Raw genomic sequence first — 17,883 nt, 5'->3', positions numbered from 1 at the left:
AGGAATATTATACACAAAATTGTCTGAGGTGCTTGTAATTGTCTTGAGGGCTTCTTTAACTCAAAGCCAGGCCAGCCAGTCCCATCTGCAATCAGAGCCCCAGAGGGTCTGGCTCCATCACGGCTGAGGGGGAAATAACTTCTACGTGACTCGGAAGCGCGGCTGGGACTCCTGCTTGTCAGCGTGTGTGGGCGGCTGAGCGAAGACAATTAAAATGGCCATGTTAATGAGAGATGGTGGTCATGGCCACGCTAATCATTGGCAGATTGGAGGAAAAAGCTTGACCTCCTCACAGGGCCAAAAAAAAAGAAGCTGTTTTGAAAAAAGAACCACTGAATGGGTTGTCCGGGTATGTCACAGTGCCAAGATTTTAGGGGGGGGGGGGGGGGGGGTATGAATCTATTTTTACATGCATCACATCTCTCCCTGTGAAGAGACTTTGACGTGAGTGTGTGGACATGAGGCAGGCACACAGATTAATGACATGACAATACCTCCACAGGGGATGAGACGATAGACAGCACACACTGTCACAGGGTCAGGCCCTCGGCACTAACGCGCAGGGTGTGAGGGTGCAGCGTGACTTCACACATACAGCTGTCGAGAGGTTTCATTTATGTCTCTGTGTGTGTGTGTGTGTGAGAGAGAGAGAGCAAGAGAAAGAGATAGTGAGTGTGAGCCTAAGAGGGTGCGTGTGTGTGTGCATCCATGTGTGTGTGTGTGTAGTTTTATGTTTGTGTGAAGCATATGTGTGTCTGTCAGTCAAAAGGTCCGGGGGTCACCTTTAAGACTTTTCAAGTCAAGCCAGCGGGTGGTAGATGAAAGCAGTGAATTAAAGAGGAGGATTGGAGTGATTGTCACAGCAGAGAGCAACACTGGAGCTGGGTGTCAGAGCCAAGACATGAGCTTGTTGGAGGTCCTGCCCTGCTTTTAGTCTGATGTACTTCCAGCCATGGGATGTAATTAAAGAACCAAAACAGGTGAGGTCAATCTAGTATGCGGTGATTTTTAATAACATTCTCCACAGTACAGAGCGGATTTGTATGCACCACCTCCCCTGCCGCTCCCAAACACACACACACACGTATGCCCAGACACACGTATGCACACACACACGTATGCCCAGACACACGTACACACACACACACGTATGCCCACACACACGTATGCACACACACTTTACCAATCAGTTTCAACAATATAAGAGTGCCTGAGTTACAATTAAATATCAATTAGGTATTGGATGTGGTATTCATCATCACTGATGTTTTATTTTAATTGCTCCAAATAGAGACAGCTCACTTGTCCCTGTAGATTCCCCAATACGTCTGTCAGCAATTTGCTGAAGGTATTAAAACAGTCCTACATGGCACATAATGAGGAGCATTGTGATTTTGCCTCATCCAGATTCATCTTGTGCAACAAGTGCCATTTCATTCCATTTTGATGGGTATAGAAATCACCTGGGATACATTTTGATGGGGCGAATGAGGACATTTCGACAGAGAATAGCAGAGACATGCCTTGCAGATTCATTCATATTATATACACTTCAATTAGCCAGCTGAACCGTTATTATTACGCATATTATGGCTAATGCCCTCAGTCTGTACAATAGCGGCTTTGTGAAAGTTCTCTCCAAAAACAGGGTTATTTAATAGAACGCTGCTGTTTGAAGATAGCACTAATCTCCTATTTCATGCTTACATTGAGGAAACTTTCAAGATTTTTTATGTTTCGCTATTCGGAGCTACAGTGTGTGATAAAGAAGTCCAGTGGCTCGTGTGTTTCCCACTATAGCAGTATCTACTACCTGCCCGCCGGCACCACAGGAGGCGTGGGTCTTAAGAAGAGACCGCAGGAGAAAAAAGAGAAACAGAAGAGAGTATATATATATATAAAGAATAAATGACGAGTTGCACAACAGAGCTTAACTCTGGGAGGTTCAGAGCCGGTGACAAGCGCACGGCAATCTGTCACAAATGATTGTCTTCTTGCCTTCCAGCCAGCTGAGAATCTAGAGCTGCACTGTGGTGCAACATCATTCAATTAGCTCTGGACCCAAAAGATGTTCCCAGTTTTCTCTCACTCTATGTCTTTGCCTCTCTCTGTCTCTCTCTCTCTCTCTCTCTCTCTCTCTCTCTCTCTCTCTCTGTTTCTTTCACTCTTCACACCATCAGGAACAGTGGCTACGCACACTGAAATTAATCACAAGTAGAGCGGACTTTCCCCCACCAGGAAGCAGCACCTTTAATTTGACTTGCCATGGTTACGTCCAACAGTATAATTACAGCAGTGCTCCTGCTGACAGGCCTTTTGTCTGGAGTGGGCGGAGGGTGGGTCAGAACGGACCGTGCTGTGAAAGTTGAAAAGACAGGGATGAGCTGAGCCGTGACGGTGTACCAATAGCACCCGTTGAGCCGTAAACACAAGCCCATAATAACACAGAATTAAGGTAATGCACCACAGCATCAAGTCGAGGAAATTCATAACAAGCATCCAGAGAGCGTCCAGAGAGAACCCAGATCCAGTGAGAGATCCGGGGGAAAAGAGCATGGAATTCCTATCGAGTCCTCTTTCATCCAGAGAGAACCCAGATCTAGTGAAGATTTTGGGGAAAAGAACATGGAACTCCTATCAGGTCCCCTTTCAAGCTGATGATTACAAGGATGGAGCCACTGAAGGATCTCCAGTTGAATGGTCGTGATGCACCACTTAAAATTCCTCTGCTCCCTACCGAGGAGGACACGGCGATAACCAAGCGCCTATATGAAGCAGAAAAAGAGGGGGGGGGGAGAGCAGAGAGATACTGAGCATCTACATTAGGATGAAGGAGACAGAGTGCACATCTAAGTGAGGAAGAGAAAAGAGGCGAGTGAGAAGAGCTGCAGTGCAGTGCGCAGCCTCGGGGGTCAACCCCCCCGGACAGACCTAATAAGCCTTATCGGCGCGACGATTGGTTACGTCGTGCCTCATGTGATGCATCCTCATTTCCTGGCCGCAAACACCTCTCCACCCCCGAGATGAATGTCACACTCACCCCATTAGCGCCATATATCACACTGTGTTTCCACATCTGATGTGTGAGATCTACGTTTTTCTTAGATGATGCTAAGCTGCTCCCTTCTGAATGAATTACATATGACACGTTTAAAGAAAGGATATAAAGTACATGCCTTTAAGAAAACAATTCTGAATAGTCTGAATAAAGTCTGAGAAAAGTTATTTATGTAGTGGCTAACTTTATGGAAATCATACATGCCTATAGTGTAATTAAATTAAACAAATTAACTTATGCAATCAATTAGTCTGACCAGGATTGTAGTAACATGCTATCAGCTATTTACTGTGTGGCCATCTTATTGCTTTGAGCTCAAACTCATTCGAGTGCATCTGGTTCTTACAAATGGAAGGTGCAAAGTCTTTTCACTCTTCCCTATCTGCATTTCACAACCAAAACCCTCTGCACCTGAAACACCTTTGCATCTTTCTGGTAAGTCTAGAAACATTTCATTTTGTATTTTTGGCAACAGAAACATAGCAGTACCTAAAAGCCATGCTAGTGGAAGGGCAACATTCAGCTACCACAAGTGCAATCACTGAGATTCATGAAGCTTTTCTTTTACTTTCACTGCCTGTAATCACCACAATATGATATGTACCGTATATATCTGTTATTGTATACCAGCCTGTATAGTGACTGAGCCCTAAGATTTGGAGAAAGCCATTTGCAATATCACAGTCTTTGTATTTGGCTGAATTCGCAGCATCCCCCCCCCCCCCCCCCCCCCTCCTATCCTTCCCCCATCCCCTCCCTCACCCATACACCATTCCCTGCCGGCACGCTCGACCGTGCACAAAGCAAGCTCAGTGTTCGGAGGACTGCAAAGTTACGAGTTCATTCAGCATTCCGGAGACAGTCAACGCTCTCTCATGAATCATCATCGCCCTCCGCATCGCACTGCTGATGGGCTTTGCGTGGGGAACCATAATTCAAACAGATCAAAATGCTGACACAAAGAAGGGGGGCTGTTGACACAGCGAGTGGGCGGCTATTATGGTAAAAAGATAAAAGGGCCCACAGTTAGGCAACTGAAGAAGTTCACTTTTTTAGAGACACGTCCTTGAGCAAAACTGAGACAGAGAAAAAGTCAGAATTGAACCACAAAAAGGAATGAAATATTATGACTCCTTTACCACCATGGTCTGAAATGTCTGAAAGGATATTTTGTTTTCAGAAAGCATTTTCCAGCTTTGTGCTTTTTATTGGACAGTTATATACCAATATTGTTTCCCCAATAAATAAACCCACACTCAGAATACCAAGTCATTATAGATTTTAAAGGACGACCATGGCTTGTTTACCTAGAATGTCTTGCATCATTGTTCCCAGGGTTAATTATTGTATAAACTGATATGAAAACCAATTAACTGGCTTCACTCCAGTGCACTAGGGGGGAGGAAAAAAAGATTTCTGCCAGTACCAGGAAGCAGCTATACCCTGGTTCAATCTCAAAATACACTAGCACTCACCATGCTTTTCTAATGGCTCCTCAAGCACTACACCATTTTAAGAGGAGTGGATGCAGGGGAAAAGTAGACTTTGTAGATGGTGGTCTGTTCTGGGGCCATTTCTTTCTTTACAAGACAGTGAGATCACTCTCGGAGCATACAACACTCTCTCACACACACACACACACACACACACACACACGTGCGTGTGTGTGTGTGTGTGTGTGTGTGTGTGTGTGTGTGTGCTGAAGGATGGTACATTTCACACTTCACAGTCACCTTGGCTGTGGAGAGGTGGGAGCTGTGCCACGGCATTTTTAGATGCCAGCATGGCGCCCAGTCTGCATGACCTAGAATGAGAGAAAGCCGCTGTTTAAGCCCCTCAAAAGCCCCTCAAAAAAGAAGTCCTCGCTCTCTCTCCCTCTTTTTCTCCCTTTCTCAGTCCTTCCAGGAGCACTAGGGCACTTATCAAAATCCTGCCACGCCTATAAACCCGATCGCCCCTGGTTTCGGCCCCCGGCGCCAAGCAACTCGCAACACCAAGCAACTGGCCAATGCCACAAGCCCACCACAGCGGCAGTCAGGCTCTTGAGTATCCTTGATTGAATTCCACCATAAATCAAATAGAAACTTCTCTGAGTGAACCTGAGAAGGCGGCGGCGGGGGGAGAAAATGCACTGTGTGCAGTAAAGATCGGCTTCATCAGTCACTCCATCAGTCAATGACCGGGGCTCTCCTTTCAGGAGCCGGCGCTGGCAGAGTGTCAGTCAAGCTTCAGAAGCCCCTTTCACCGAGGGGCCCATCCGGGAGGATCCACGATGGGGTGAGGTTAACAGGGTGGATGGAGGCGCAGGGCGAGGCCCCGAGTCGTTTTTGCTGTCAGCTCGCTGATCTTGGACGGGGAGGAAAAAGGCAGACATCTGTCAACATCAGATCTCCACTTGGTGCAGAGGTGTGTGGGGGGAACTCGCACGGACACACAAACTCTCTCACACACACATACACACACACACATCCACATCTGTGCCTGGACACGTACCATATAGGTGGACACACACACACACACAGCCTCCTACCCACACTCACACACACACACACACACACACACACACACACACACACACACACACACACACACACACACAGCCTCCTACCCACACACCCACACACACACACACTCAAACATATTCTTTCTTTCTCCCGCTCACAAGCTTTCCGTTTTTCTCATCTCTTTCATACTGCCAGACAGTCTTTCTGTGGATCTGGCCTTAGTTCAGACAAACTGCATCCCCATATCAAACTCGCTAGGCTGTGTCAGCTGGGCATGTCAGTTACAGATGAGGACGCGTTCACCAAACACACACAGCCCTCAAGAGTAGCTGCTCAGTAGTTGCTTCCTAACCTGAGGCTGCTGGAAGTAACACGCTCAGACCTCAAGCTCTGCTATCAGAAGACCATTAGCAAATAGCAGGAAGCTGAAAAGCAGAATGTATATTTAGTATATACTATAGATAGGATATTGATAGGTGAAAAGAGCTTCATCACTTCTGTTAAAAGGTCCATGGAATATCAACAGCTGTGTACAGAAATAAATATAATGTGGCTAGAGCCATTTGAGACTACCCATAAACAGATGAGTGCAGTCTAATAGCTATATTGATTATGTAACATGTTGGGGGTAGGCTAACTGCCGAGCGAGAGACTGTTGCGTAGCCTCCCACCTTGCATTGGGTGTTGTGTTGTTGTGTTGTTTGGGCTGTAGCGGTCAGGTTGTGTAGCTGTCGTGTATCCCTTTTGTGCCTAGTCAAAGTGTGTGTGATTATTTATCATTTTGTCTGTGTGTTATGCTCCTAAAAGCCAGTGGTACGGTAATCTCCTGTGTTAGTTTTATGTTATCTGTCCATTGTCAGTGTCATCGTTTCTGTGAAGTATGCCCTGCCTTCTTGTCTCCCTGTTGATTTATGTGTTTTCCTTGTTGTGGTTGTGTCAAAATAAAAGAACTGCAATTGGCAACACCAGTATCGCCATACTCAAAGACAGACCCAGAACTCTACAATTAGTAAGACATTCATTCTCTGAGCTTACAAGATGACACGCCGCTCAATACACGACGCAAAGACACAAAAATACCAAGGCAAATATAGCAACTAACTGAATATTTTATGACCGTTGACGGTAAACCAGTGACAATGATTTGTGGATTACAGCGGCTGTATTAACCTACACCTATTTTAAGTGTCATGTAACATGCAAGACACCAGTCGTGCATACGTTTACAAAGTTCTCAAGAAGTACAAATCAGTGTTCTATGTCCACCTACGTATGAACACCTACGTATGTACACCTATGTATGCACGCATAATGGTTTCATTGCAAATGATGTATCTCTGTGTGGAGTGGACTATATCTGATTGTGTGAAAAATCCCATTAATTCTACATCAAATACATTTAAAACCATTTAAAACTAAAGCCTAGAGAGTGAAATAATGAGACCATGCATGGTTCCTTTCAAAATGATTGGGGTCGTAGCAAAGGCCTGCCTAAATAATGAAGGGTGAGAACCTAATTGTTGCATTTGGAAGTAATTATGTTACATATTTTAGCTGGTAGCTGCGGGCGATTGACATTAACCTCTGTACATTTCCTCCACTTTTCTCAGAAATTTGAAATGCAGACTGATTTTTAGTTTGCTTTATTTTTATGAAGTATGTGGTTGCGTCAAGGAGAACCTAAAAACATACAGTATATTTTAACACGAACTCCTGAGGTCAAATGTATTGATCTTTGCGTATTTGCCGTACGACCATGTTTATGCACAATCCCACAATTTATGCACAGAGGTTTTTAAATGTATGCACATCTAACACGCATTCTCTGTGTTAATCTGAATATGAGTCGAATTTTGTGTTGTGCACATGAACGCGCTTAATGTCCACTCCCACAATTATCCTTATATGGGTCAATGTCTTCAAATCAATGTCTTCTAACAAACAACCTTGTGAACAGTGATCAGAGTACTCCTACCAAGGCCGTAGTTCCACAAATAAATTCACATTAGCAAAGAGGACCGGAAAGCTGTACTTAACTCTAACTACAGGCACTATGGTTAATAATAGCTCAGAATAACACATCTTCAGGATAGACCTGCATTGCATTGTGGATCCCATTAGCTAGAATGTCCCCATGTGGGAACTGCAGGGGTTGTATTTGGCAGCAAAATGCCCCGACAATAGGGGTTAATTACAGTTCCATACGCAATCCCCCTTTCCGTCCACTAGGACTATAAAGCCCACCAGCAGTCTCATTTCCTCTCATCCCAAGTGGACAAATGGAAAGTTACAGCTTGTGTTCAAGGACAATGTGGCTCGCGTCTGAACCTTGTTGTGTGTCTCTGTTTGAAAGCGGTTCAATCCTGCATCGCTTTTGCCTTCACACAATAGAATGCCAACTCGATGGGGGACCCGAGACGCGCTGAGCATGCCAAGGACATTGGGCCCAGCCCGACATAAACACCAGCACCACCCCTACACACACACACACACCCTTCAGCTAGATTAGCCTTCTATCTGTGGGTCTCTTGTGGCCACCCTGCCTGGACAAAAGGACCTCGCGACAGACTACCGCTTGGAGAGCACCCCGGCCACACGGGTGACCCCTGTTGTTTTTTGTTGTTGTTGTTATTGTTTGTTTGTTTTTCAAAATGGCACCCTGTCGCTTTTCTGATGACTGTTGCTCTGTTTCTGTCTGTGACGAGTTTTTGGGGATGATGTTGAAGGCAGATATAAATGGCTGTGGCTGTGTGTGAATCCTTGCCCTCTCCTTCCTCTTGGGTGTGAGTTGTGAAGGCCACAGCTGTCCTCTAAGTCTGCCGAGAACTCGATAAAAAGAACTCTGAAATAGGCTTCTAACACCACCACCACCCCCCTTGTATTATGCATCTTTCAATAACTGCTCAAAGAGGGCCACTGTGAAAAGCCCAGTAGATGATATCAAAGAGCACATTCACTTAGTGAGGAGGTATTCCGTGGAGAACATGAACACACTCACTGTGTTTGCACGCGGAACACATGGGGCGGCCATTCTGTCACAGTATTGTCATGGGAAGGGATCCAGTTATAATTCACAACTGGAAATTCTAAATAGTTTAAAGTACTTCTTCAAATACGCAAGGGAATTAGAAATAGAGTGACATGGAGAGAGAGAGAGAAATAAAGAGAGAAAGAGAGAGAGAGAGAGAGAGAGAGAGAGAGAGAGAAAAGCAAAAACTGAGTGGGGCGAAAAAGCTAAGTTTGCCAACAGAGCAGTGCCGTTAGGGGTGTATGCATGAACCATTGCAGTACAGCCTCCCTACGGGCATCGCCATTTGGTCTGATGTTTGGTGCCAAAGTAAAAAGCTCAGACACAGAGCATGAGATCGGCTTCGAATTACAACTGCCTTCCTTATTTTCTCCACATACACAACCATGCAGGCTCATTACACTGTAAGATACACTGTCAGTGGTTTGGGATTAATGTGTGTGTGTGTCACAACTCTCTGACCACAGTAGGACCAAGAACTGTTACATTAAGATTGGCATGAGGACCAAACGTGGTCAGAAAAACTTATGTGTATATTTATTAATGTAAATGTGAATTGTTGAATTTCCGTCACTGTGATGCAGATATGCAGTGTCATTATACATCAACAAATGCAGCACAGTGGCACAGTGTCTCAAAGGATTCATATCATTTGAATCATGTCTGAAAACAGCAGCAATATATAGAATCGGTTTTGTTACTCGTGGCCTGAATATGGTAGGAAATGTCATTGCCAAACAATTTAGTCTAGTATTTTCGTCAGACGTCTGTGTGCTCCTGCAAGGCTGACACACGAGTTAAAACATGACCTGCTATCTGTTGCACAATGCCTAATTGTTCGCTTGCTGGCGGTCCATTCAGAGTTTGTACTTTAACACGGAAACCAGTCTTTCACAAATCTGTCCTTAAACTTGGGTAAACTTCATAGGTATATTAATCTCTATTATATCAGCTCCCCTCATGAAGCTCTCCATGTACGACTGTGTACTGTCAATATATTCAATATATTGAAAAGCCTATATAAAAGCATAGCCTTCAATATAAAAAGAAATAACCCGCTCAATATATGACTGTGTACTGTCAATATATTCAATATATTGAAAAGCCTACATAAAAGCATAGCCTTCAATATAAATAACCCGCTCAATACGCCCTGAAAGTCTTAATTATTGGTGTACTCCAGACATTGATTTGCACAGCCATTCAAAGGCAGCATAAATGGAAATATCACCCAACAATAGGACAACATTGCATAATGCCACATTTAGTTAAGATGCTGTATAAGTTCTCTGAGCCGTGCGGTGCGCACAATCTCAATTAGTGTATATTTAGGTCCTCTCCATAGATCCACTCTTTTGTGTGAACAGAATTCCCTGATATACCAATTAGGGATACCTCCCATCATGTATGCTGCGAGCATATCATCCCATAGGAGAAACAGGAGAAAGGCAGGCCCCAGATCAGATATAACACTGTGATATAACTAACACTGGCCTAAATCAAAGGACACTGAACTAAGAGTCAAGAAGACACTTGGTACGTTTCAAAAATGTATCGCATCGCAAATCACCAGTGCATTTTTTATTATCTAAATAAAGACTTTGTTTTCCAAAAGGTAATTCAGATATTAAATTTGATATTGCTAGGATATATTGCTACTAATGAAATACAATTAAAAGTACTGAATTTACACAAAGACTGTTTGAGCTCAACGAACACGACATCTCAAGCATTATGCATGTCATTTTCTTGCTTCTTTACAAAAACTGAACACATTTACAGAGCAGTCTGGGGAGCGTCAGAACTCTGGCCCCGGAAGGTCTTGCCTGAGGCGATAGTGGCAGGGCAAAGACTCCCCAGTGAAAGACAGGAACCTTGGGCTGAACTCGCCAACAGCACAGGCCTTCTGCTTCTGATTGGCCAGACCCATAGGCTCTCCACACTGTCAGTTGCGCCAAGTCTCTGCGTGAACTTGCCACTGCTGCCATAGTTCCCCTCTGCCTGCTTTTGGTCTGCCATGTCTGTTTGTTAGTTTATCTGTCAGTTTTAGTTTTTTGATGTTGTTGTTTTTACAGTGTGTGTTTTCTATTTTTGACACGCGGGAGATGGCATTTTCACATTCTAACTCAGAACCTCAGTGGAACGTGGTGCTTATGGTAGCTTGGTAGATGAAGGCCAAAGATTGTTTTGTTCCATTAATTCACTCACTCACTCACTTAATCAGCTCAACTCACAAATACCAGTTCTGTAACAGAACTCTGTCATACCGATTTGAAAACACACATGTGTTGCACTATTTCAGTCAGTGAGTGCAAATAAATTCCATCTTAACAATTTCCGCCACTTAGCTTCTTGGCTTCAGACAACTCTCCCTAATATGGGCCACTGAATTTCCGAGTGTGAATTACTCCAAAACCCGCCTGACTAAGTGGCACCTTACAGGGACAATGGCTGCCCCATTTCTCTACACGCAAACGGCTAATTCCATTAGTGCTCAGGGAATTGCTAACTCATTATGGAGAATGGTAATAAGATTAACTTTGAGGAAAACAGATCTTAAGCCATTTTTATTGAAGAGGATACTGACACAACAAACTCTGATTGAAATGACTAGACATACTTCCACTAATTACATATAAGGTCTCTGAAGAATGGCTTGATATTCCGATAAATAAGGAAATTATGAAACATTCCCATGAGCATGATATGTCTGAACACTTCAACAGAGACTGTCGAGAACAGCCTACTTAACAACAGCTTTAGCGACAGCTAAATCAGGAGTTTCATAAGGCACCATAAGGCATTTTGATTTAATGAATGTTCCCTTTCCTTTCCGTTCCTGCAAGGTTTAAACCTGGACATACACTGAGGTTCCATACATACAGTAGGAGAGCAAACAAGCAAGTTCATTAAATAATAATAATCTATTACCAACTGAGGACGTTATAGAGAAAACAGTTCAAATGAAATGTATCAATATCCTTCTACCCCTTACATTCAAGCATATATTACCTTGTACATAAGCTAGATAGGAAGATCTTACACCTGGTTTTCCTTCTACAGAAAATCAGTCCGTCTCTTACAGCAAAGTGAGCCATTTGAGGCCAACTCTGATCTCTGATAACACCAACCAAGGGGAGTCGCTGATTTAATAAACAGCAATTTACTGCACTACCGATACACCTTGGTCCCGATACACAGTCACATGAACACCACAAACCACATGTGCTAAAGTGCTGATGATGATGGTGTTTCAATATATCGAGCTGAGCGGCACACAAACCATCAGCCAAATGCATTTCTGACATGTAAATAAATAAATAAACAAACAAATGAATAAATAAATAAGGATCAAAGGTAAGTAAGGATAAAATATGCTTCTGTCACTGTGCAATAACACAAGCATATCAGCTTTTTTTAAAGCACAGCCTATTTATGCCCTTAGTACTCAACTTCAGACATGGCTGAGAAGATAAATATCTTTTGAGGACCATTTATTCAAAGAGAGATTTACTGCCTTGTGAGGTTTGCTAGTCTCTGCGTGATTTGGGCAACATCTTTCATGATCAAACATAAATAAGGACATCTGGTAGAAAATGGCTTCCGGTTTAGAATACATTTTGAAGTTGAATCTTTTCGTAGTGTTCTTACTTTAAAAATAAATAAAACATCAACCTGCACCAGACATGCGAATGCATCATCTATATACAGTATATATTGAAGAATAAGATCGTTTGTGCCCGCCTATAGATAAAAACCGAGCGTTTTTCACGTGAGCTTTCGAGCGCTCTCACAGTTTCTTATCCATGGCTATTCGACACACTTATCTAAAAATCACCAGGCACAGTTCGGATCATCATGTCATACTGTTCTTCTCCCTATAGAGTGTGTTTCAGCCCCAAATACAACAAGGAGTCACAGTCACCTTTATTGTATTCTTTTCCTGAAATGGAAAAGCAGACAGTCTTACCCATTCACACCAGCCGTCCCAGGGCCGTTCTTTCTTCAAGAGGTCTCGGCTTCTTGCGGATGACCTGTTTGTGTCCCGGTCTGGGGTCGTGGTTGGGATACTAAGGCAAGAAGGCCATGCTTTTCGGGGGTAGCTCAGTCCACAGGAAAGACGCAGACGCGGCTCTTGTATTTCTCTTGTCTTTATTGTCTACTCTACTACCCTAAAGAGCTCTCGAACACAAACTGCATTCGCCTTTTAAATCCCTCTCACATGCATACACGTTCTAAACCACCTCCCTTTTTCATGACACTTCTTAGCAACATATGTTCATCTCTGACCCATGTGTCACTTCCTCGCAGGCCCAGAGGCCCCTTCCTGCCCCCTCCACTATTACACAATGTACAGCACAGTGAAGTTTGCAAACTCTCTCAAAGTACACATTGTTCTGCTTTACATTCTTGTTGGTTAAGCACATTTCATATTTCACACTTTTTCAGCAAGCATATATGGATATAGGTTTGTGTAAGCATAACTCAAGCAATTTCCACACACAGTTATTTAGCATGTTTCACACCACATATTAGGAGAGCACACAGTGGTTATATCATTGCACGACATGACTCAAGCATCATTCAGAAAAGCACATATAGTATATATGTTCATCACTCATTATTAATTGCATATGGGTTGGTACGGATTGCAGGTCCACTCTCACGAGCCATATTCATCAATATATATATATATCAAACTTAGTAACAATACCAGCTGCTTACAAACACACTGACGACTAACAACGGTTTTAACAAGCTGCAACATAGTTTAACAACATAGTGTATTCCAAACTCTCCTGCATGTTTTATAAAAGAATGATGAATTACTTTAGCATGAACATTTCCCCTATTTCTGCAGACAGATTGCACACACTGACATCCGGTGGGCGAGGCTGGCTTTAAGCAGGCGGACACCTGGATAGATAGCCCCGACCGAGTTGTTTTCAAAACAGCCTGCGGGTTGCACCCCACGGTTGGCATCACACATGCCATTCCACCCCATCCCTCCATCGCAGGAGAGGTGCCATGGGGCACACCACACTTTGTTTGTTCCACTGTGCTCTACATCGCCAACTGTGGTTCTCCAGCTTCATCTGGAAGCTCCTGATAAAGGAGTGACACTGGGGAGAGATGCAGACTCCTAAAAGCGTATTGATGAAACCTTCACAGGAATCAAAGAAGGAGTCAAAGGAACGCTGCCCCCCGGTTGATGTTCTACAAAAATGACTGCCAAGACACAGTTTCAAAAACATTGTTTCAAGTCATAGTTACATGACAAACTCAAATCAATCCCTCCAAACAATCCAGTTACCATAAACATCCCCTAACTACTTCTATGCAGTGCAGGTATTTAGATGCCTTATCAACTATGATGAAAGCACATGCACTTTTTGGGGGGTCATGTCTAACCTCTTTTTGATAGTTAGACAGATAATCCCAGACACAATTTCTTCCAGTATAAACATGTGTTCTCCATTGCAGCAGGGAGCTTTAAATGTCAAAAGATCAACGTCTCCTTCAGATGTAACACACACTGTAGTATGTGCTATGGTCACTGTAATTACCATCAGGTACGGCTCAGTTATGCTCTGAGTCTGCAAGCTACCACCCACCCTTAAAGTATTGTACATTTGAATAGAAAACACACACATACACACACACACACACACACACACACTCACACACACTCACACACACCTAACTCTCTGTTGAAACAAAGCTGCAAGCCCTGAACACCTTTAAAAGTAAATGAAAGTGCAAAAAAAATAAAGAGAGAGAGAGTACGAATGAAAACAAGAAACCTTCCAGCAAGACTGTTATTAGATTACATCAGCAATGCAATTAATTACTGTTTCAAAAAATCTCTTTCATCCATTTTGTATCAGGCTGGCATGAGCAGATTTCAGTCGATCAGGCATCTGAGTATAAAGATGCAATATTAAACCAGGCCCACTGTACAGACCCCAAATAAAATCAGTATTATTTTCACACAGACTGATATCTGCAGACACCTTCTTTATTGCAGCCTAGTCTCTCCCCGGTACAAGGGGTTACAGAAAAAGCCCTTTATATGTATCTTCTATATGTTCCCAGCAGTTTCACAAAACAAAAGGAATTTTACATGCAGCCCACCATGAGGTTGTTTCAGAGGTGGAATGACTACAGGGCTCTGATTTATGACCAGATCTGGTAAACCGAAACACACTCCCTGTTAGATTGCAGTGCTGCCAGGGAAAAGAAGGGGGAGATGTTTTTGGTAAATCCCTACTGGGGGACACAGGACGCATGAGTGCATGTTTCTTACAGCATGTAAAGGGGGAACACGGTGAGTCAAGAAGAGGTGGAAAGGAAATTACCTACAGTAAATGAAGCTAGGTATAGAGCTCAGTGTTCCCTGAACAAAGACCTTGACATGCAGTCCACTATCTTCCTACTGCACAGATTAGACTCAGCTAGTTTTAATTTCTAAAGCTTTTATTTCAATGCAGTTGCAATAATTCTTCACTCTGTCACATTTGTGTCACAGCCTTTACTTTATGCATTGTTATACTGGTGCTTTCCGTAAAATAACATGTTGCATTGATAAACAGATGAGAGTTAGTTATTTGTGCTGCCTGCGAACTGAAATCAATATATTCCAATGAGCTGGTTATTCCTCTTCCATTTATGCCGGGGTAATATATTGGACACAAGCAGTTATAATTGACTAAACGTTGTTTGCTTCCTTGTGGGGAGAAGACAAATTGTTCTGCCAGAACTAGCACCCCTCAGTTCTGAACATTTTTATACTGAACTAATACCTCTGAGTTGAGTTACATCAAGCAAAGACAAATGAGCAAAATTTGAAAATGAAACAGAGAATTAGAAAACTACATCTTAGACACATGAGGCAGTGAGCCACTACATCAGTGTAACACACGTTAGCCACTGCCCAGCCCCTGTGCTAGAGGCGCTACGTCTCGGCAATGGATTGATTGTGATAGATTGCGCTGCTGCGTAGCTACTTAACGGCCTGGGAGGCACCGGGAGAAGGCGAGATTTCCGTAGAGAAATTAATGCTGTGCATATATAACACAATCGTGTCCTGCCTAACCCAATTCATTTAACAAATGAGCATTATGTTAATGCAATATGTAAGGTAATTTATAATTAGTCGGTGAGGGGATAGAGAGGGAGGCAGATTTGGCGACATTGGTGGGATACAGGGGACTGATCTTAAGCCTTAGCATCCTGTCCAGGTGGGTCATGGCAGCTGTATTTAAATATTCCGTTTTAAACCTGGATGGACATGGAAGTGCTTTGACTGTGATGATCCTGTGTCCGTGTTTAGAGAACTTGTAGGGTTCCCCGCCTGTGATGACACACATGAATCTAAAGGCAACAGTGAAGCGTTTGTTCTATTCTCTGGAATAAGGTCAAACGTATAATATATAAGACTTAATACAATAGAGACCCCTATTGGTGCTCTTCTACTATATGAGATGTGAATTGCACTCACAAACCCCAGGCACACACTCACAAGGCCGCGCGCGCAAACACACACACACACACACACATCCGCCCGGGCGCGCGCGCGCACACACACACACACACACACAGTTACTACTGCCACCACCATCCCCAATGTGTTACCAAAGATGACAAGCAATCCACTTTTGAAAACACTCCTGCACGCTCACCTTCAACAGTAGACTGAAGTGTATGCCGGAAATCTTTTCAATAAAAATAACTCTCCCCGGGATTATACAGTGATCCACTTTCCTTCATAGCGGATTAATTGTTCAAATTAACACAGAGATTCTTAGTGCTGAATAGCTGGACAAAACGGATGCTTCAATCAATATAATCACCGATTGTGACAGAGGTATTTTTAATGGCAGAAAACTTGAGAGTGTATCAAATGTTTCTCCGGAGTGAGAATCTTCCTATATGCAACTAAAGTATTTCATATAATTAGACATAAGTAACCAACTTTTCCGGTTTTGTATTACATAATTTTAGCATGGCAGGTTTATAGAGACGTAAAGGCAAGATTCACTTTGAAACACGTCTTTACACATTCTCATACACTTTGGGCTATAATAAGGATTACTGAAGAATTTGGAGTGATTTGTACTCACAAAACTGCGAGCTGTCATCCATTTAACAATAATAGTTTTGTAGCGAAGTTCTGGTATTTCAATTCGTACCCCTCCACTGGACAACAACCGTCAGTCGGCCAGAGTATATGTCCGGCCGCGGAGCCATCATAGCCGACTGTGACAAACATACCATCAGTAACGTATTGACAGTCAACGGTTGAATAGAGCGGCGATACAGAAAAGAAGCCTACAGGACAGGGACATCACTGCCCATCAAGTTCCAGAAAGGATTAGCATCAATGAAACAGAATTAGCACAAGTAGTTAAACGAGCGACTATATCAGCATAACATAATTCATTTCATGATTTGCCTACACTGAGTATTTAAAACCATGGACTGTGACAGCAATACTTTTTGTGTTTTTTAACAGGTGTGATGGTAGTTACAGGCTACTGTGTTTGGTCAAAACGCCGTCAATAATTCAGACATGTGTCACGATATGGCATCTCTGTCGTAGATAAAAACCGCTTCCTACCTTGAAATCCAAAGAGGAAGAAGAATCCCGCGATCCAGATGGTGTGTATCCAGAGGCTATTCATGGTTCCTCTTCTGGGGTATTAAACCGTTCTCCTCCAAGATGTGTCCTTACTTCTCCTGCAGTTACGCCGTGGACTAGAAGTGCTGTCCTCCCGTCAATCCTCCTCTATTCTTCTTTCTCACCCTCTCTCAACAACTCTTTTTACGACGAGAGACTCGAAGCTCTGAGGGTTGTTAAGCTTTGAGGCTACTCTGTCCCGATGCAGCAACACACTATCCAACTCGAGACTGAAGAAGTGGTACAGGGAAGCTTGTTCACTGTAACCACGGGCTTGGTCCTTTACTGCCACCTAACGTCGAAGCGTCACAGACAATTTCAGTGCATTTATCATTTGTTACATGACGGTTTGGTTTCTTCACCCATCTGCTTACAGCTAAACATAAAAAAAACACTTGGCATGTAGTATTGTCTTACCATGAGGTCGATTTAGAATACTTACAGCAATCGATAGTCGAATCACCTTACATTCCATATGAATTTAGACTACATGCATGAAATTCTGTTTAGATAAAGCTTCCTCAAATATAAAGTTGTTGGAGGAGTGTCTTTGTATGTATTTCCACATATTTGATATCCACAGAAAACTGTAGATACAAAATGCACAGTAATT

General features: G+C 43.2%; 1 protein-coding gene across 1 annotated transcript in view; it reads right to left on the bottom strand.

Moving 5' to 3' along the window:
- Positions 1-17,533, bottom strand: part of LOC105897163 (limbic system associated membrane protein) — a 367,602-nt gene extending 350,069 nt beyond the window's left edge. Inside the window, exon 1 of the mRNA XM_042708724.1 lies at positions 17,211-17,533. Within this exon, the coding sequence (XP_042564658.1) occupies positions 17,211-17,274 (64 nt within the window). The 5' untranslated portion in view covers positions 17,275-17,533. The remainder of the gene's footprint in view (positions 1-17,210) is intronic.
- Positions 17,534-17,883: the final 350 nt, after the last annotated feature.

This window comes from Clupea harengus, chromosome 9, assembly GCF_900700415.2.
Source record: "Clupea harengus chromosome 9, Ch_v2.0.2, whole genome shotgun sequence".
NCBI classification, from domain to species: domain Eukaryota; kingdom Metazoa; phylum Chordata; class Actinopteri; order Clupeiformes; family Clupeidae; genus Clupea; species Clupea harengus.
The sequence above is the reverse complement of the archived record's forward strand: the minus strand, read 5'-3'. Positions and strand labels throughout refer to the sequence as shown.